The 22,348-nt window shown below is 41.3% G+C and overlaps 1 protein-coding gene across 5 annotated transcripts in view; it reads left to right on the forward strand.

Moving 5' to 3' along the window:
- LOC119144487 (transmembrane protein 68) overlaps positions 1-14,529 on the forward strand; it is a 28,553-nt gene extending 14,024 nt beyond the window's left edge. For 3 of the 5 annotated variants that reach the window (XM_037379966.1, XM_037379962.1, XM_037379963.1), the window contains 3 exons: positions 1,013-1,073; positions 2,850-2,989; positions 5,006-7,321. In XM_037379966.1, the coding sequence (XP_037235863.1) occupies positions 1,013-1,073; positions 2,850-2,989; positions 5,006-5,110 (306 nt within the window). In that variant the 3' untranslated portion in view covers positions 5,111-7,321. Of the gene's footprint in view, positions 1-1,012; positions 1,074-2,849; positions 2,990-5,005; positions 7,322-14,390 lie in introns of those variants that run through there. The other 2 variants (XM_037379964.1, XM_037379965.1) reach the window with 2 other exon arrangements.
- The last annotated feature ends 7,819 nt before the right edge of the window (positions 14,530-22,348 follow it).

Here is a 22,348-nt window from a genome sequence, read left to right on the forward strand (position 1 = left end):
CTGGGACCTTCAGCTTGGAGTTGTCTCTTTTCAGTGATTTGTTTGCCAAAATTTTTGTGATATAAACCAACTTGGTACATACAAAAATCTCTACCTCTATGTCAAAAGTAGGATGTTCCAAATAAGATGGTTCTAGCATAAAGAAGTTTGTTACCATTCGGTTTAGGTAACTGCACTTCTTTCTATTCTCTACAGTTATATTGGTTTATTTAGAGACCACCCCGCCTCCCCCCCCAAAAAAACCCAACAAAACCCCAACAAACAACCCCAAAACCAAACAACCCAACCTGTTTTAAAAGTTTCATTTACTAGCTCATCTCCATGCTTTTTTGAAAAAAAGTTTGAAAGAATCTGAATGTTTGAAAATCCCATAAACAGTTCTGTATTTCTGATGATGCTATACACAGTGAGTGCATACTATAAGATGATAAAAAAATTTCAGGTAGTAGTCAGCCCCCTCCCGGTTCTTGTAAATCTTGTAAATCTTAAATTGCAAGTTCAAAAACAGCAATAAAAACTTGAAATATGCAACCATTCCAAATATTCATCAGCAGAAACAAACCGTGGACATGTATGAAATATGACACATGATGTGTGAAGCAATACAATTAACATAGCAGAGATGAATCAGACAAGTTTAGAATCCCAATCCTGTGAATTCTTCCCTGTGAGCATAGCTAAAAATTAGGTAAGAGTTTTAACCACTTAAGTCACAACTGTGCAAACACTGCTAGACAAGGGGAGGCCTAAATGCTCCACAGGTTCTGAAATCTTGGACTGCTTTGAGAAAATGGACTTGCTGAAACAGTAACTCACTGAAATCTCATGGTATTCTCGAGCGGGAAACCTCACGGCAGAAGATTGCGGAAGAACTAAAGAATACTTGTTTTGCTCTCTGTATGTTCTTGTCTGAGAAGCACTTCTGAAATTGATTTGCTTGTTGGGTTTGAGGTAGAAATTTTTAGATAGTGGTATCTTCATTAAATTCTTAATTATGTTTTTTCCCTCCTAGCCCATCATTCCTATGTTTACACAAAATGTTCGAGAAGGCGTTAGGACATTAGGAGGAATAAGTAAGATATTTTCTATTTTTCTGTAGTTTATTTTTCCATATATGTTTAGCCTATCTCTGTAGAAATAATCCCCATATAAATCTGAGATTTGACACAGCCTTGTTTCTGGAGGTTTGCTGTCCCGTAGAGTTCAGAGATGTTATTAAGGTTTAATGTCAGCATTAGATGTGGTATTGGCTTATCTAAGTTACCCTCCACATAAGTGTGCCTTTCACAGAAGCAGTAGAAGAGAGGGAAAAAAAAAAGCCAGAAAAAGGCAAATAGATTTACAGCACTTTTTTCCTCAACTCCAGGTTTTCTGCTGTCTGTTAAGAAGCAAAGCAAATAGGGTTTTGCGACTGACACATAATTTCTTTAAATGTCCTCCTAAAGCTCTGTGCTTACACCTCTACCTGCACTTAAACTTCAGATGGTTTGAAATATATTTTATCTGTAGTTGGTTTAGTATTCAGCACTAAACCACAGGTCCTTATAAACCCCGTCATTTGCCTGCTCTCTTTTCTCATCTCTATGGGTCTTCTAGCTAGCACACAAATAGATGGGTATATGAAGGGTCCACTTGCGGGATGTTTAGATGCCCACATCTCTGCTGATCTGCTAGTGTTAACCCCCTGGTTTTTTATATTTTCCATCTAGCAGAAAGGGCCTGAACAGTCTCCTCCCCACCACATGTTCTGCCTCAAGTATGGCATCATCTGCATCAGAGGACTGCAGGGCAAAGCACTTCTGTCCTCCTCTAATTAAAAGCCAAGGCATCAGATGTAGACGTGCAGAATAATTCACACATTCGTCAAGTTATACAAAAATATACAGCAATTAATTGTCGCTGTGTTCAGGAGGATCTTCTCAACCAAGCAGAAATTGAAGCCCATATTGTTCATGCTACTTGTATTCTAGCAGAGGTGCTACAGGAATTGAGTTCTGTTGATCACTGGAGGTGTTACTCTAGTTTCAGTGGGTTTGGAATATTCTTTATTCTTATAGGTCATGTATAGAAAATTCCACATCTTGGACAGTAAGGATTTTCTTATGCCAACATTTCAGTTAATGGAATTCCTTGTCTAAAATTGAGACACAAAATATTAGTACCCATTCTGCAAGGAATCTGTTCTGAGTGTATTTGGGCTAGATTCTTAGAAGGTGGCATGTGGGGAAGATAATGTGTCCTCTTACAGCTGATCAAAATACCTGTTTTTTCTCTCTTTTCATGTTGTTTCACTGCAACCGGTCTGTGATCTGAAAGAGCAATCCAATGTTTTAGCATGACCGGCCTTTAGGCTAGGCAGATAAGACTGTTTTAGATCCTGTAGACCTCAGTGGGACTGAACAGAACAGTCTTCCAATACTGTTTTTTTTATGCTAACCTGTAAAATTAGCTGGACTGTAACCTGTATTGTGTAGCATTCCCTTCTCCAGAGAGGTAGCTCCTGGATTTTTTTCCTTTTCTTCCTTCTCTTTGCAGCTAGTCTTTGGAGGAGAGATTTCACACCAAGTTAGGGTGGAAACAAGTCTGATGTTAGCATTAACACAGCTTTTAGGAAATGAAAGTCAAGGGTAGACTAGCACTTGAGATGACACACTCTTTGAGAATCTGGGTCAGGGGCTGGATTACTTGACAAGCCAGTTTCAGTTTTAAGATATACTGGGGAAAAAAACTTTACAGAATAATCAGCGTCTCTCCTCTTTTTTTTTTTTTTTTTTTTTCCCCCCTCTCCTCCTCACCCTTCCTTTTCCTTCTCCTGCTTTCCTCCTTTCCCCTAAATCTTTTCACATTAGAAATACTTAGGTCACTATATGAACGTATTAGATTGCCAATAGTTCCTCTGTACGGTGGATTTCCAGTCAAGCTTCGTACATTTATTGGAGAGCCCATTCCGTATGAACCAAATATAACTGCTGAAGAACTCACTGCAAAGGTAAGATAGATATGCATATACATATTTAAAATATTGACTGTTGTGACAGAAAACACTGGAATATTCTTGTCAAGTAATTTCTGCCTTGGAGCTAGTTACAGAAGTTGGTGGAATCATGGTAAGCTTTGGACTAGCCTAACTCTGAACGCCCTTCTTAAATGCTATCTTTATTACCACGCCTTGCAGATGTTCTAGGCCTTTTAAAGTCAATACTGCACCCTATATTTGCTTCAAGAAACAACTTTAGGGACTGGAGAAGTTCAGTCAGATAAGACTGCTCTGAGTTGATAAAGACTTAAGTACTTCACCCAGAGAAAATGTTCTGATTCTTGGCCTTTTCAGAAACATACTGCTGAAGTCTGTCAAATAGAGCAAACCTGTGTTCATAAACTGTTGAAATTCAATACAATAAAAAAATTAAGGTAAACCATTTCGCTGTATAGTGTGTTTCCATTTCTATTTCCTCCAACTTCTCACCCAACAAAATTAACTTTTGAACATTCCCCTAGTTCAGATTTAGGTGGCTTATAGAAAAGATTGTCAGGTTCTCATGTTCATTCAGTTTATTAATAGATTTCACAGTGCACAGACTTAGAACAGTTAAGTGATGGAGCAGTCAGACGGAGGGGGCTGAAATGGCCATTTTTTAAAGGTCCACAGATGGTAACTTTTAGCATTCAGAAAACTTTGAGAGAAAGAGATTTTTCTTCTTGACCATGCAGGTGTCTCACCTCATCTGATTACTCTGTGATTAGATCTCTGCAAAATGACATCTTAAAATGTTTATCTCCATTATTTTATGCCCTGGTTATGGAAAACTGATTGTTTCTTCTGGGAGTTCAGTATGACAGGACTTCAGAACTGTTTGCTTTCAGGAGAGAATGTATGCTTAAACGACTTTAAAACATGATTTGGCATCTTTACCTTTATGCCAACCCTCGCTTGTTTCTGACTTAAGTGCAAATTCTGCTAGATAAGGCACCTAGATTGTGAATCCCTTAGGCTTCTGGTTAGTGATTTTGAACTTGTATCTCATGTTTCAGGCTATGGCACAGTATGCGTTTTCCCATTATGTGTCGAAGAAAATTAAGCACCAATTTTTGACCTAATGGAAATTTTAGATCTGTAGAGACACTTAGGACCTGATCTATAAAGAGATGTGGGCAGGAACCTTTGCCTAGGACTTAACAATTGATCATATACTTCATAAAAACAGTGGGAGCTTGTACCAAGAATCAGTTTTCTCCTTGCTGACCACTGGTTTACAAAGACAAATAGTTCTCTGTTCTGTCTCTAGCCTTAAGAATTCAGCAGTCTGTGCTTCTCTAGGCAGATTAGGAAGGTTACAGCATGTACTCACCATAGCTTTTGGATGTTGCCCTGGTTTTGAATGTTCCCCGTAGAGCTTTTATCTAATTAGAATAGCTGCTATTACCTTCTTGGCCTGCTATGTTTTGGACTGAAAGTAAACACTGCTGTCACATGCAGTTATTGTAGGTGTGGTTTAAGCATATGCTTTACAGGACCAGTTCCTTCAGAGGACTTGGGTGCAGGGATAGCTACTTTGTAGAAGCCAAATGTGCTGAGACACAAATTGTGTTTCCTGTGCTGCTAATAAGCAGGTGTAGAAGCAATGTTCTTGCATACTGGAAGTGTTACAGATGCAAACCTGGGCATAGGCAGAAGTGCCTGAGTTGTAGTACAGCACACAGGTGCTGACATGTTTTATAGATCTAGGTCTCTTCATTAATTTACTCCATTGTCATTTTACTATTGCGTATCACTGACAGAGCTTGTAAGCACAGCTACCAGGGATAAAAGATAGTTTGTTGGTCTGTTTCTTGGCAGTGATTCCGCAAACACATCTTGTGGGCTTAAATATGGAAAAATAGTGTTTGGAACTTGCAGTAGTTTGTGACATTTGACAGGATAAAAAAAGAGCTTAGAAATTGTGTTAATGTATGAACAATATAAAGATGACTTAATCTGACAAAAAACTTTTCTCTTTCCTTACAGACAAAAGCAGCACTCCAAGCTCTAATAGAAAAACATCAGAAAATACCAGGAAATATATTTAGGGCTTTAATGGAACGATTTCAAACACAAAAGAAAGAAGATTAAGGTCTTCTGAATAAAATACTATTTAGGTATAATATTCTTAGTTATATTTGTAACTTATTCATTCTTCTAATAATAGGTTTTAAATTCTGCCCTAATGATACTGCTGTATAATTGAAGATACAAGACACTCCCTTCCCCTTCCTCCTATCCAGTATCAAGCTCAGGAACCCAAACTTCAAATCATTTATAATGGAGCAAAGTTTAGTTTGTGATAAATGCATTCCTACCTTGAAAGTGGTTGGTGGTTGTGTGTGTGTGTGTTTTGGTTTTTTTTTAATGGCAGCGCTGTGACTCTTTATGTATGTGGTCTCTTGTCTTTTTTTTGTTTTGGTTTGTTTTTTTTTGTGTGTCGTTCCCCTACTCCCTCCCTCCAGGTTGCTCTTTAACCTGAATGTTAGACCTGCTGAAGAGCTAGAGTCTTACTGTCTTGATCATAATCACTGTAACTAGGTTTCGCAGGCCAGATTAATGCCATACAGCATTTATAAAATCTTTCTTCAGGTTGTCACTCTAGTGCTGTTGGAAAACAGTCAACTTTCTATGGTCTGTAGAACCACAAAACCTATGGTGGAAAGTGTTTAGTTTTACTGGGTGAGCTCAGAAAGAGTTTGGAGGGGTGAGAGTGGATTAGAGAACTGCAGTGAACCAAATAAATTTGTTACTGGAAACCACTCCGATGCAGTGAACGAGAACCCTACAGCACAGGTGCTGTTCCAAGCCGAGCCACATTGGATATCGGGCCTTGGGTAGAGAGCTGTCCTGTATACTTCTCAGTGAATCTGCAAATTCTCCTTTGGAAGTATGAGCCAAGCATTTAAACTTTAAGAAATGGAAATGAGACTACTGTTTAGTAACATGAGCTTATAAAGCTTTCTTTTGAAGGAAAGAAAGAATTAGCACAAAATTCCTTTTAAGAGTAGTAGTTCTTTTGAAAAACAGGATATACATTCCCAAATACCCTTTGAGTCTAGTATATGCAAACTGTTATATATATAAACTGTTAAACATGCATATTCTTTAAACACAGATATTTACATAAGTTATTAAATCAGGGTTGAGAGGCAAATCCTATATATTTTTCTTAAGTGAAAACAATTGAATGAACAGGAAAGAATTGCAGGCTTGAGCTTTTGTGCACTTACAGTAAATTATACTTTTTCTGAACTAAAGCCTATGCTTTTATTGTCCAAACAGGAAATATTTGAAATATTCTGTCTGATTACCAGCAAGTTTAATCTCCAGTTCTTAAGTTAACATCTGGGTACTCTTCAGTTTTGGGATGAGGACAAATTCCTTAAGACAAAAGAGTTTTTTGCCATATTACATTGTCTCCTTTCAATATTGTTGGGGTTTGACCTTTCCTTAAAAGAAAAAACAAAAACAACAGCCCCCCTGCCAACTTTTGAAAGTTCACTTGTATTCAGTTTAGTATCCATTCCTCCCACTATTTAAGCACGTGCTTTGCTTTATACTAGTGAAACTATATAAGTGCATGTGGATGATGCCCTGTGTTAGAAAAATACCACTTTATGGGAAGGAGTCTATAAATTATGGTTTGCAAAAAGCTTGCTTACTTCATGATGTTACTTTATATCAAAAGGATTTTATGTGATGTTGAATTAAATTTTTTAAAGCTTGAGGAAGAATTATGTTATGTAAAAGCAAATGACCATTCTGAAGTTCTTTAAATGACTTGGGTTTTATTTGAAGGCACAATTGTATTCTTTTAATTTATCAGAACGTTTTTAAAAATATTGTGTTAACACAGTATGTCATTAAAAGTGATAATGCCAAATTCCAGCATCAGAGTATAACTTAAGTATGACTTTGTTTTTACTGGCCATCTTGAGGAAAATGTGTATTACTTTATATAATGAAATTCTCAAAGGCAGCTGAACATATTTTGTGTTGAGGTTGCATATATGTAAAAGAAAACTCAGTCTAAAAGGCTCTGTTAGACAACAACAGACAAGTGCGATCTGAGATTTTGTAAAATTTATTTTAATAATGTTGGCTGTTTGATGCAGTTTTGTCCCTGTAAGTATTGAAAGATGAGTATAAAAAATGAAGGGCAGTATTGGTACTCTTTAAGTGTTCATATTTGTATAGGCCTTTCATATTTATTACTATATATAAAAAATGTATAGAAGACACTTTTTTTTTTGATAAAATGAATTTGAATAAAATTGACAACTGGAATAGGCTTCTGAAGTTTTGCATTGTGTGTGAACTAAATGAAATTATACATGGCCTGCCCTGCTGAACCTTCAGTGGTTTTGAACAGCACGTAGTACCCTCGAGAAGCTCTTATTGCTGAGTGTCTGAATAGGGGTGGAAGGATCAAAGCCCCCAAAGGAGTGAATTAAAGGAAAAATAATTTAGACAACAGTGGAGTAAAAGATAAAAGTCACATAATCAAGTGAGTTTTCATAGTTGTAATCAGTGCTGCAGGAGGCCTTCGCAGGCACTGCAATAAGATTCCACAATATGTCATAAATACTGACTAGTAAGGTTTATTGTTAAATATTTGGGGTGCGAGTTACCTACTTCATTTTGTTGAAAAAGGGAGCAGACCTGCAGACTCTCGCAAGTAAGGTTATAGACCAGGCTCTTTCCTTTCAGCTGCTTTGGTTTACTGTGGGTCAGGCAGAAGTATTTAAAGGAAAGTTTAGCAACAGCAGACTAGACCGCTGATTGCCTGGTTGGCCTTTGGATATGCTGAAGATGCTCCAGTTTTCTCTATACAAACAGCATAACCAGGATATGCATTTTTAGGTTGTTTGGAGGTAGAAACAGACTGACTGCTGTACTAACAGGTATTTGTCATTATCTCTCGGCAAGACCCAAAACTCCTACTGGCCAATTTACTGTCCTCTTGTGTAACAGCAGAGCTCAGTCTGAACATCTATTATTAGGATACTTCCATGTGAAGTTAATCACTGCAAATACAAGGTAGAGCAGTTAATCAGCATTGTCAACACAATTGTGTGATTCATCTGGTCTTGGGTTTGCTGTAAAAGTATACCGGTAAGTTGCTCCATCCTATTACTCCGTAAAGAAAGATAGAGCTATGGTGACAGTGTGCTAGCTCTACAGTGCTTAATCCTTATTAAGCCTGTCATAGAGGCTAGACTGCTTTTTTTTGTGTTATATTTGCACCAAAATTACGGTACCAAAAGTAAACATGGAAGTGCCTGGAATTGCTACTTGAGTGTAGTAGCACAGAAAATATATGTTAAGCAAGATAATCCTCCAAAACATGTCTGCTGAAACTTCACAAGGCAATATGATGTCACTTTCTTAGTTCTATTCACTTCATGTCTGTGAAGGTCCTTGCCAGTGACAAAGATACTGTGTTTCTACAAAACGGGTCGGTGATGCTAATGCATTTTTGTATATATATATATATTTTTTTTTTTTGGATTCAGAACTAGCCAAAATGAATGGTAGTCTCAACACAAATCACAAAGATGGTCAGAGGGCTGAAGCAGCTGCCCTGTGAGGACAGGCTGAGAAACTTGGGGTTCAGCCGGGAGAAGAGAAGGCTCTGGGGAGATGTTACAGCAGCCTTCCAGTGCCTAAAAAGGGTTCTACAAGAAAGCTGGAGAGGGACTTTTTACAATGGCATGTAGTGATAGGACAAGGGGGAATGGCTTTAAAGTAAAAGAGGGTAGATTTACACTAGATATCAGGAAGAAATTCTTTACTATGAGGGTGGTGAGGCACTGGGCCAGGTTTCCCAGAGCAGCTGTGGATGCCCCATCCCTGGAAGTGTTCAAGGCCAGGCTGGATGGGGCTTTGAGCAACCTGGTCTAGTGGGAGGCGTGTCTGCCTACGGCAGGGGATTGGAACTGGGTGATCTTTAAGGTCCCTTCCAACCCAAATGATTCTATGACACTTCTCAGCATGAGTTATTTGCAGTATTTGCTTGTCTGGTTTTTTTGTTTGAGTAATTTTGTTTTGCACAGATGGTTGCAAATTTACCACTTACTGCCTCGAATTTTGTCACAGCATATACTGAGTGCATACCATATGTTGCTTCCTGAAACATTTAAAAATTGTTATAATGATCTCTTCATGTTAGAAAATAGGTCACAAAAGTGTAATAAACTGTTGAACTGTAGGGAGAATTTTTTAAAAAACAAAAGCGTTTGCTCGCACTTCTTGCTTTTGCGTGTGTGTCTGAAACATTACAAAAATGTAAGATGCCATTTGGAATTAACATCAGGCTGCATATATAAGGCAGACCCAATATTTTTTCCCCACCACGGAGCTGAGTTGGCTGTTGTAGAGCAGATCCTATTCCACCAGGCCTTGTGTTGCAGCCATCACATGAGAAAAAGCCCACCACTCCCTGCTGTCCATACTAGTTACTATAATGAGAGAGCGCAGCATGATTCTTCAGATCACCTTTGGCTCCTGTTTTCTAGCTAAAACCGCTGCATGATCTGGAAACATGAGATGCCAAAGTTCTAGCAAGAGACGGGGTGTGAGGGTGTATTGTATTATTTAGAGAAGATCATAAAAGTAAAAAAAAAAAAAAAAAAAGGCAAGAAACGGAACCATTTTTACCTAATTCCTTTTAATGGGAAACAGAACGTGCCAAACATCAAGGAAGATAGGAATTCACAATTTTGGGTCGTCTTTACAGGGAATTTGTGGCATATCATTTGGGATGAGTCCTATTACAGTTGTGACTGATATTCATATATTCCAGACTTGGGTTTACTTTTCTTCCAGAGGTGTTTCTTATGGTCAGGTGTATGCTCTGCTCAGAGCAGCTCCAGTCTTTCCTTCAGTTATTTATTAAGTGGGAACAGAAATGGAGACCCCAATGTACATTTGTTAGTTCTCTTTTTGGTTTATTTGAAGTCTACCAAAGGTACCTAGAAACATTTCTGGGCCCCTATTTCAACTGCTGTGATGGAGCTGCCAGCTCTCCAATCACTTCTTTACTCCTTAATTTTACTTTACTTGAGATTTCTCCTTACCATGTAAAAACCACTCTCCTGAGCTCCACCAAAAAGTTTGAAGTGTCCTGTCTATTCAGAAATGGATTAATTTTCTTAACTAGCAGGCACAGCAGTTGCAGGCTTGCTTGGTTAATGTTTATTACCGTAGATTTTTACGTTCCAGACAGAATTTTTGGCATCTTGATCCTGCTTTGTGACAACAAGGTTGAAGGAAAAGGTCTGACTGCAACTTGGCTTAGTTTCTGAATGCATTAATGAAAATATAAACCAAGCCCTGCAGCTGAAACAAGCACACTCAAACCCCAGACTAGTTTTGGAATCCTTATTCTGGGCAATCGGGTCACATTTATAGAAACAAAACTTCCTGACTCCTTTTTCTCCTTGCAAAACCTGGCACCAGCACAGGAGCATAGCAGTAATGATGGCATTTCCAGGACCAAAGTTACCAGCTGAGCCACAGCAGGGGTGCTTGTTTGGGAGGAGCAGCCTCAGGAGAAGATCTCAGCAGCCCTTGCAGCCTGCCTGGAGCAACCCATAAGCCAGTAGACTGTAGTGGAAGATATCTAGTAGTCAATGCTGCGTTGGGCTTGCTTGTCAGGCAGCAGCACATCAAGGGTTGTGATTTCCCCTCAAAAGTAAGCTAGCAGCCATGCTTGCTATCCATTTCCTCTCTCCGTCACTGCATTGGTCTATATCGTTTCCTGAAGACTCCCCTGGCTCCCCATGTTGATACCCGGGGTCATTCAGGCAAGGCTTGAATCACAGTAAAGCTTTGCCTTTGCAGGCGGCGAAGCGAGCCTGAGCCCCCGGCAGATGCAGCGCTGAGGTTCGCCCTGCGGCAGGCACGCGTGGCACGGCAGAGCAGGCAGGGGAAGGGGCAGCAGCCAGGCTCACACAGCCACCCCGTTTGTAGTGCCTCAAGTGCCCTGAAACACCTTGATCAGCCCAAGGCTGGCTCAGGTGTGTTGAGACAGACACAAGAAGTTACAGCTGAGGAGTTAATGTGGTTAAGTTCTGGTCTTCATGCGCATCCCACCACCACCACCTTTAAGATCCCCACAGAGATGAAACCTTGTAAGGGAAGACTGCTGTTCTAACAGGTGAGAAAGGTTTATATAAAGAGCCTGTGGTATTTTTCTGCCATATGTACAGTATCCACAAATACCATTTCTGGGAGGCAATAAACTTTCTGCATAGCAGCTATAATAAATGAAGCAACAGACACTCTTACGCTATGCAATTTATTCTGCCCTTCTGGTGCAGCAGCCAGGTCAATACGTAGATCTGAAGTTGTGCTGAAAACGACACTTTCAAGTTGCTTTGGTTACTCCATGCCCAGTGCCTCATTTGCAAAGCTCTCTTCATAAGCCAGTGGATGTACAGCTTGACAAGCAGTTAAAATCGGAGGATGGCTTTTGTTGCTTCTGCAGCAGGGTGAGCCAGGAGAGCCTGGCACGTGGGCAGCTAAGCACCCGCGACTGCCCAAAAACACACTTCAGGGAGCAAAGGGAGTAGAGAGATGACCTAAAAAGGCAGCCAGAAGATCTCAGCTGTTGGAATGCATTAATCTGTCTTACTTTAGTTTCTTAACTCTTAACATCTTCTGACCATTAACGGCTGCGGGACCAGATACTGTCTGACTTTATTATTTACACAGCAGCATGGGTATGTGTATGCATGTGCATGCGTGATGCCCTGTTTCTTCAGTATAAACAGGAGCATGGAACCTACTTTAGCTGCTGTTGCAAGGCAAATAGCAGACCTTATTATTCAATCCACCTGAGCTTTGCAAATGTCAAGATGATATCGCTCATGCTGGCTTTGTCATCATGCTTAATCATTTTTTATTAGCTAGTGAACCAAGTAGTTTCTGTAGATGTGCTGATTTCTAACAGATCGCCTCTTCAAACTGTGCAGCCAAACACGGATAGCAAGCAAATAATGATTTCTGGAGCCCAAGCGCCTAATTTTAATGCAGATTTCAGTAAGTGTAGGAACTGAATCTATAGGAATATTTTAATCAATGAGGAATTGGCCCGTCTCTGAGGATTTGAGCCCCATTTCCAATGTGTAAAATAGGAGACAGCATCCGTGTTAGCAGTGTGCTCACATAGGGTCAAATAAAGCCAGAAGCACTCAGGTTCCAGAATAGTGCTGTCACCTCAACAAATACTTGCAACACCAATATTCCCGAGCTCTAGAGTGAAACACAGAGGATAGCAGGTCTGACAACGAGGGAAACAGATATGCTCAAATATAAAGGTGCAATTTCACCTGTAGAGGAGGCAACTCCTGAGAAAGACTGACACTGGGGCGTCCTTCAGAAGCTTTACTTCTTTGGCAAGCTGTCCATTTTCAACAGTCCCTCCACCCTTCCAGGCAGCACTCCAGGCAAGAGACAGCAGTGGAGACAGGTAGTCAAAGGAAAACACATGAGCCTGTAGTGTTGGCTCTTTTGGGACAGAATGAAGACCTGCTTCCATCAAATTTAATCAGATTTAATACCCAGCTGCTGGGAACAGCTACAGTTTTGCAACTGGGGAGAGGAGATGAGGTTTGGCTGAGCACAGGTAGGCTGCATAGGGAGAAGGTGGTGGTGATTCACCCCAATATGAATGTGCCATTGTTGGGGTGGGGCAAAGTCAATTTTAAGAGGTGCAGCAAGTGTTGGCAGCTGCATGAAATAAATGAATAAATCAATTGAAAAAAACATGACTGGCTCTAGGTAATTTCTGTGTCCATGACCCAAGTTTCCCTTCCTGGCACCCCATATTGCTCTGTGTGTGTGCTGGGTTTACTTTATATTTCAGCAGAAAAGCTGAAGGTGTATTTCTCCTGCTTGCTTTACAACAGCCTATCTGGAATGGAAATGTTTGATCCTGCACAGTGTGCTGGGCTGTTGCCTTGCCACCCCCCCACCCCCTCACCCCCCCATTACATACGTAATGCTCCATTGTTTAGTGAGCAGTGCTGCCCCATTACAACCATCCTAATAAAAATTCACCAATTTTAGCTGCTGTCAGCACAGAGATGGGTTAATATCTAGCAAGGCATGTTGTCTTAAGTTAGAAAAACTGTCAAAATGCCAGATAGGTCAGTGTGGCTCAGATAGTGCAGTTACTGCCTTTTTTAAGATGGAAGGAAACCTTTTTTTAGATGCCTGATCCCAAAAAGACACTTGCCCTGGCCAGCCTGAAAGTAAGCCATGCCTGCCTGCCTTTAGGAGTTAGGTCTGCTCATTTCACACTTACAGATGCCACAATACATCGCATGGAAAAACCCAGACATTGCATCACCTCTGCTGGCATCTGAGGGCAAGTGAAGGAAGGATCCTTACACAGGGAAGTTTATGGCATGAAAAGAGATGGTTTGCTAACATTCTGGCCTGCATTCTTTGATTTTTTTTCCCCAGGCATGTTGGTTGGAAGTTTGCAGCCAGTGTTTCCAATGTCAGAAACAGTAAGGGCATGGAGAATTCAAAAGTGTTGCTGCCCTGACACAAGGGGAAAGCCACATTGCCGAAGCAGAGGTTATTCCTTTGAACACTTCAGCTGAGCCTCTCTGAGCATTACACCAAATACTGCATCCACACCCTAACAGCTTGCAGGAAGAGCTCAGCTCAGTGCCGTGTACCGTCTAAGACAGCAGCAATGCAAGGTGGCACGTAGGGAGCAAGTTATTCATGCAACCTATGTTGGTCTGAAAAAGCCAGTATGAAACGGTCCTCTTTGCAGCCTCTGCTTAAATTCAGATGTGTGGGACCTGGAAAGTGCCAGGACATGGGGCACTGCCCTGTGATAGATAAAAGCTGAGCTCTGGCAAGGCAGCAGCTGATGGTCCCCGACTCCATTACACACTCTCCCTACCCTGTCTGACTGGCTGTATCTCCTTGCTGGCTCTGCCTGCTCCTGCTACACAATCTGATCTGTACACTTACACCCTGACACCTAGGCACCAGAGCCTTTGTATATTTGTACCGGGCAGTTGCAAGATAAATAACAGAAAGATCCTGAGCCCAGAAGCTTCTCCACTTTCTTCCCCATACACCAGCTGCCTTCATAAGAGGCAGAGCATCTCCCTTGAGATCCGGCTTCCTGTCTGAATTCGAATGACACCTCTTTAGTACTTCTTTTGAATCGAGGTAGTAGATAATGCAGAGCAAATTACTGTTTCTGATAACTCAGGTCTCAGAGAAATGTCAGATAAACTCTTCAAGGCAAACTGTAATGAATACAAGACTTTTATGTTCTTCCAAGATTTTTTGTTTTTCTCTAAGGCTGCCCTGTTTTTTCTTCCTCTTCCTTTAGGAAATATGAGAGCTATGATCTCAAAAGATGTTGTACGTGTGCACACAAGAAAAAGTACTCCAAAGGATAAAAGTGCAACCAAATACTTTCCCTTCTTATTCTAATTCTCCTTCAGGCAGAAACAGAAAGAAAATATGCCATCTCTATGCACAGTCAGGAGCATCCTGTGGCATAGGCAGTGAGTGAAAATGAATTCTCTGTGCAAGAAAAGTTAATTAAAGCAAAGGTTTTATGAGATCTGTACTCAAAACAATATTAAAAGAAGTTGAATTTAAAATTGATGTTTCTCATGTCCTACTTGCACATGCCATCAGGGGAATGGCATACCTGATTGGAAATACAGTGCGGTGCCTTTTCAGCCACCACTCGGGGAGGAGATGTGCCATACTGGATCAGATCGTTAACCCATATCTCCATCTAAATCAAGGCATGCACTGGTGAGAGCTGCAAATTCCTGCCAGACAGCTTATCCTTGTGCAATTCTATTGGGCTGCATGGTGGGTGAGACGAATCCAGACCAAGCGGCAATTTCCCTGTGCTGAGCGTGAGGCACAAGAAACTTTTAAATGAGCAGAAGCCACAGATGACATCACGTAGGTGGCTGGGTAACGGATCAGGCAGGAGCAGAAACAGTCCTTTTGGTTCCCCGCTCCCCAGCCTGCAGTTTAAAGTCTCACTGCAGTGAGGAAAAGCAAAAGGTGTGTCAGAGGTCCAACTGAGCTCTGAGAATGAATTCTGAGGACCACACTCCTTGGATCCCCAAATTTCCAAGAACATTTCTGATTTAATTGCATATTTTCTGAAGACGTCTGATTCTAGCAATCCATGCATGGAAATCAAAGACAGAAGTTTCACTCTAATTGTTTCTGCAACAAAGCTTCACAGAGGTGCTCTACAGGCAAGGTAAATTAATTGTATATGCTAGATAATACACCATTGCATTGAAATCCTGTCCCATTAGGGTGTGGAAGAAGCTGTTATCAATGCAATCTCATGTCTTACCTGAACAGTTTGGGACAAGACGATGCGCCCAAATGTAAAATACTGCTAGCTACATAAATAAAATACAGTTGGATAATTATAACTTTAGAGATCAGATGAATCAGAGAAGCAGAAGCCCATCTAAAGGTTAAACTTGATTCATTATTAGTTACAAGTCACACATAGGAGTTCATGTCACTTTAAAGAAAGGTGTAAGCATGAGGCATGTTTACCCTTAATTGCCAATAATGTTCTGCCTGCTAACCATTGGGGCAGAGAGCAGAGAGCTGTAACCTCTGTGTGAGCACAGGTGCTTCTCACAGGAGGCAAACCAGCCCATTTCTGCCTTCATACCATAACATGAAACTTAAGCTTCAACCTTATTTTTCCTTTACAAACACAGACTGCACTGTGTATGTTGCTCACATGGGTATGATATTTGGAGATGCTCATTAAGGCATGCTATATGCTTTATACGATAGCAGAGTTTAAGCACATGGCAGTTATTTGCATTCCTCAGAAATGGTGAATGCTCTAGGATATTATGGCCCAGCTAAGGCAGAGTCTTCTTATTTTGAGTTGTTGGGGTTTTTTTAAAATTATTATTTTAAAATATGGGCTAGGTGGAGTCATGCACAAAAGTCAAATTCCAAGTCAGCACGACAGATCCTGGGGTGAACCTGTAGGCAGAAGATGGCACAGGGTACCCAAGAAAACACTGAGCAGTCAGAGGAGTTGAGAGGTGGGTTAATTTTCATGCTTCTATCAGGATTTTGTTAGGACATTCCTCAAGCCGTTAGACCTCTGATGAAACGCCACACAACTGTAACATAACCACACAGCTCCTCTCCCACTGCTGCACCAACACAGTCGGCTGAAGTCAAAATCAACAGGAAAAGGTGACCGCGTTTGAAATGGAAACTCAAACATAACAGATGGCAAGCACAGCCCAAAGCAAAAACAAATACCCAAAGGAAAACACAAAACCAAATATCAGAGACAAATGGGCATTTAAAATAAATGAGCAAACACACACAAAAAGAAAATGCCTTAAAGGGAGAATCTTGGAAGAGTTACAAAATCATCAGACGAGAAAAAAAGATCAGTAGGGACAAACATGCAGTGAGGAAGGGCTGAGTTTCATAATGCTGCTTGCTCAGTCTGAAGGAGCCTCCAGGTGTTCCCTCGTACTCTTTTGTAACTACAGGTTGTGAAATAGCTGGTTTGCAGAGGGTGGCTAAACTGAGCCTGGTCATGGTGCCTCTTGTATCACACTGGCCTGGGGAAGAGAAACTACATTCATTGCGCTGTAATGGTGGATCCACCGGCATGGCAGAAGGAGTGCATGAAGCTAACAGATGGAATAAAGTAGGGCCAATGCTAGTGGGAATATAGAGGAACTACTAACAGTGACTACTGTCAGAGCCCCACTAGTCACAGATGTTAAAAATGAAGTTAGGTCAGTATCTAAATGTCCTTTGGAGTTTAATGAATTGATCAAAATTCAAATTTGGACTGCTAGAGTCTTTACCAACACAGGAAATTTAGAACTGATATAAGATTAACTTGCTTAATACTATGAGATAGTTTGGAGATTAATTGCAGCAGTCAACAACACCAGTATTAATCCATTAGCTCAATACCAATATTTATAATGGTAACATACTTAACCTTATCCTTCTGTGTTTTGAGACGCTATCAGTGATCTTGCCTTCCATAAACCAGTCTACTGGGTTAATAATTTAAGTCCTATGACCACACGTAGCTGTCACACAGCAGCAGGAAACACCATGTATTATTTGGGTGTGGTCATGGCAGTGTAGTTTATGCTCACGATAGTTAACCAAGAGCCCATTTAAAAATAAATCACTTGGTTACTTGAAGACACAGTAAGCATGAGCATCCCTTTGTCCTCTGTTTTTTTTTGTGTAGCCTCCTGTGAATGAGAAATCTTTCCATCTTGCAAAAACCTGCTGCTTAAGAACAGATGTGAAGTCTGTGTGGCCTCCTAGAGAAGCACGGCCTGGTGTGCTAAGTGGCAGCAAACACATCTAAAGCCACGCCTCCAGTCGTTCTGGCTCTACATCCTCTGGAGCTATGCTTTTGTCAGCAAACTGAGCTGTCCTCCCCTTGCCCAGTGAAAAGAGGTGCAGATGGGCACGTAAGAGTAACACTAATGTAGTTAAAATATGCATTATTGTGTGGACAACACACTTTCCAGCGTACTGTACTTTAGGCTTCACTCAGCCCAAACCTGTGCCAGAGAGTAGGTTTCCAGCCCCTCCTCACATCAAATTCACCCGTGGTTCTATGCTTGACCATGGGTCTGAAATGCTCCCACAGCAAAAATACTATACAATACCAGTGCTTACTTGCCTACTTTCCAGCTTCATTTTTGAAGCCACTGAAAAAAAGCATTTTATACCTGCACAACATTCAGGTTCTCTAACTCCCTTTCCAAGTTTCCCATTGCTGTTGTAGGAAGACAGGGCTCCTTCCCATGCACGCAGCTCTCAAAGTGCATTATTAGCAGCATTAAGTCAAGCCTTGTGCTAGCTCCCAAGCTAAGTAAAGTAGGAGGAAAACCCTGCTTGAATGATTTTGCCAAGACACTTGGGGCTTTTACTACCACGTCCCTGTACTTAGGTTTTTTTCATTGGAACTATATGGAACCAGCATGTTTTTTTTCATTGGAACTATAGATATTTCTGTCTTCTTTTAAGGCAGGATAGACAAGAAGTATTCTGAATAAGCACTTTGCAAGCCACTTGCAAACATTTTCTCTCAATCTGTTGTTAGAATCTAATTAAACTGGCCTTCAGTCTAAAAAGAAACTGCTTTGCTTCTTTCATGCAGAAGGTTTTCATTACAAGCCTCCTGAAGAAAGCTTTTGCCTCAGAGGTTAATAATTTGCCTAAAAACATGCAACATAAATCCCTTCTAGTCCAAGCTAACTAGTCCCACGCTGTTGCAGCTGCTCCCCACCCCCCAGTTAATGTGTCCCATGCAACCCCACATTCGGGTAAAGGAGTAGCAAGCTATGTTAGAGGTCTCCAGCTCCTTTGAGAGACACCTGAATGCAAGGAGAAGATCCTTAGGTGGGAGTCCTGGCTTCAGAAAGGCTGCCCAAGTGGTCGGCCCAGCCACCCAACTTGCCCAAGATAAGTGTCTCTTTGGAGGTGTGGTACAGTCCAGCTTAGCAGAGAAGATCTAAAATGCTCCTTGTGCTGCTTTTCTGGGGAATGCTCTTTCATCTCACCGCTTATCTACTTATGAGGTCTCATCAAATGATTTTCCAGCATTCAAGATTGCGGCTTTGATGTCTTTGCCCCCTGGTCACATGACTTCAGGTGAGAAATTCTTTAAGAGGTGTGTTTTCTATTACTTGCCTTTTGGTTTCCAAGCCGTTGGTGGGGAGTCACAGGGGTAACAGGGACTGAGGATTTAGGACTCATTTGAAATAAGACAGGTACCAGCAGCGCTGCTGGGCTGCTGTTCTCTCCATTAAGCTTTGCCAAGCTACAATAACTGCTGCCTTCATACCCTCAGCCAAACAAGATACACATGAAAAACAAAACCTTGAAGAATCTATCAGTCGCATATCGTCCCTACTTGCAGTCAAATTCACTTACCAAAATCTACACATATATATTCTTTCCTCTCTTCGAACCCACGCCAATTATTTAGTTGTTTGGTGGGGTCTTTTCGCCTTGCTTCCCTTTCTCAGTCACCTGAGGGAGCCCAAGAAGCAGCATTTAAGAAGGAGTGGGAGCATGGCTACAAGACAGAAAGCCTGGGAGATCTGGGCACTGGGCTTCACTGCACAAACTTTGCGTGCTGCTTGGGGTGACATTGCACACACAAATGTGTCAATGGAGTCCAAGAGGGCTATTAAGGACGCTGGAGATGCTGCCAAAGACAGGAATGACTTGTGTAACAATCTAATGATAAAGCATTTGCCCAGGAGGCAGAAGTGGAAGAAACTAAACCCTCCTCAACTCAAGCAGGGTTGAACACAGTAAGATCAAGAAAGCAGCTGCATCTTCCCTTGAGTTTTTCCTAGTTATTGGGCTCAGGACAAGGCTTGGGTGAGTCCTCAGATCTCTCTCCTCCACTGCTCAACGGGATCATGGAACAGCCATGCTTTCTGTAGTCTGAAGGGAGAATAAAGCAATGAAGCACCTTCTTCTGTCCCCTGTGAGCAGGGCCCTTCTCACATGTAGGAGGAGTCCTAGGTTTCTGCACTCCCCCAACAACCCTGAGAGCAGAGCCCAGAAATTCCCTTTTCTGGCGGTGAAGTCAGGCTCCAGTTGCTTCTCCCCTCCTTGGTGCCATGGACTGGCTGGGGAAGGTGGCCCCGCATAAGGTTGTGCAAGTCCCAGGTCAAATCTTCTCCCAATCCCAGAGGTAGCCTGGGAGCCACTTGCATCACTCCTGTGCTCAGGTATGGGAGCTCCTGTGATAGTACTGCCCAGAATCATGGAACAAGTAATGGTGGAAAGGATCTCTGGAAGCCATCTGTCCCAAAGAATTGTCCAGGCTGAGCCAACTTTTATCTTGCTCGGTAATAATTTCAGAAGCTGAAAAGTTAGCATCTTTTTGCCCATCTACCAGAATAAAAGTTTTAAAAAAGACTCCAGAGTCATGGTAAAATGACCACAGTGTACTTTATTTAATGATTTTGGTACCTTGTGTTGCAATAAAATAAAAAAAATCTACAAAATCCAAATATATAAAATTTCAAGTTTTCCTTTTAAGTTTTACAAGAAAAATCAAGTTGTAACCAAGGAAATTTGTTAGTATGAAGCACTACTTTCAACTTCGTTTCATCACAAATTGCAACTTACTTAACAGACCAAAAGAACTATGGTACTGCAGTACATCAAATACTTCACACACTGTGTTCTTTACTATAGCACATGTAACCCCTGTCGCGGGAGGCAGCGGTCTCTAGCCAATAAAGACACACTTCACAATCTGAACTCTAAAGGAATGTTTGTATACATGGATTCAGAATATATATATTTACAGGAAGATTTCTTTTTTTTTTTAATAACTATTTCGATTCTTCATTTCAAATAAAATACCAAATACATTTTTACAATGTTTACAAGTCAAAGCACAAGTTCTGCAATGATTATCATTCACCTCAAGTCACTGTGCTTGTACTGGAGGGATATCTACACTGATCCATAAACACATATGTGATCTTCCATCACTTTATTTCCGCAACGGTGACTAAGGAGTATAAGCACAGTAACAATTATTTTAGCACAATCAGTGTATAATGCAACAGTTTACAACAGAGAACTGAGAAACTATTGGTCCATTCTGTTCAATTTGCTGTTTATCTGCCATTATGTTAGTCTTTGTCACATAAATTGTGTACAAGAGAAGAGTTAAATAACATGACTTGAATAGGAAAGAGCACACATTTTTTAAGGCAAATTAATAAGCAGCTTATGGTGTTTTTTGTTAAACTATACCCCAACAGAACCTAAAAATAAAATGTATGTTCTGCAACTGTCAATAACTATGTCTTCTTAGATTGATCTCCTCTATAAATTGATCAACATGGCTTTGAACCTGGTTATTCAAAATGGAAAGAACACCTCCCCCCAAATCCCCAAATATAGAAAGTGCATGACTTTATATGCGCCAAAGCAAAACAAAAGGCAGCTGAGGTAGTTAGATGTAGAATGTATTTACGAAAAATAACTGAAAAACTAAACCCAGGACATACTCAGTAAAAATCCACTCATTTGGATAGATACTAGTTTTGTATGATGCAACAACTTAAAGCAGGAAACTATGATTTCTGAAAAAAAATAATTAGTATTAATACATAGGAATGAACACAGAATATACTATTGGAATTTGAATTTCAAGTATTTGAGTCTATTTGCATGTGCATTTTTTTACAGGCCTTTTATACTGTTAGGAAGTAATTTACTTTTTATCAGGCATCACATGGGATCTGGCCGAGCTCTGGGACTGCAGCTCCTGGAAGGCAGAAATACACTGCGAATGCCTGAAGATGTGCCACCATGTGTGCCCAGAGGCAGCACCATCTCAGCTTGGGTGAAACTTCTACACACCCATCCTCCACCGAGGCCACCTGAGAGTCACAGGGTCGGGGATCTTGTGCCTACATCTCCTGGGGACTGTTTAGATAGATGTCCTGGGAGGCTGCCTTGGATGTATCCATACGTCTGGACCTATGCGGAATGTGCCCATGTAGTGGGGATCCCCCACATGATGTTCCTGCAGAGCCTGTGTGTGCGCACCCAGCCCAGGCATAGACCCCACGCACCGAGCAGTCCCCAAAGAGAGGATCAGCCTCCACCTTGGACCACAGAGTCACAGCCCAGAACAATTGCATTTCAGCCCTCACGGTGACCTTTTCTCATCTGGAGACAGGGACTGTGTTCGCCCTCCTGCAGACAGGACAGTCACCAAGGAAGTGTTGGCTTGAGTCCACTCAGCCTAAGCAGGGATTTGAGCTCACATCGTGGTCCCAGAGCTCTGGCTAACAGCTCCCGGTGGAGAGGCAGACTCAGCTTTCCCTTCCCATCCTGCCGAGGAAGAGGAACAGGCAGTTTTCTCTACCAAAATGCACAACTTCTGTGTGCAGGTGCGAGAAACAACTTCAGGCTCTGGGAATGAATTTCACAAACAAAGCCTATTTCTAGGAGGCAGGTGAACTTAGAGACGTGTTCCTGTCTTCAGCAGCAGCAATCTAGCACCCCATTACTGAACATGCAATGTGCTGGCTCTTCTGAGTCCTACTGTTAGACCTCCCTGCTGATGCTCACAACATGGGTACGTGCAATTTGGTGTCATGAATTCTGCACTAGGCACCTGGCTTGAAGAAAGCACAGCAGGAAGCATCACAAACTGGAATAGTTTTGGTGGTTTGGTTTTGTGGGCTTTTTTTTTAAATGGCCTGTGAAAACACAGGGTTTGTACTTCTGAAA

This window comes from Falco rusticolus, chromosome 3 (genome assembly GCF_015220075.1).
Source record: "Falco rusticolus isolate bFalRus1 chromosome 3, bFalRus1.pri, whole genome shotgun sequence".
Lineage (NCBI taxonomy): Eukaryota > Metazoa > Chordata > Aves > Falconiformes > Falconidae > Falco > Falco rusticolus.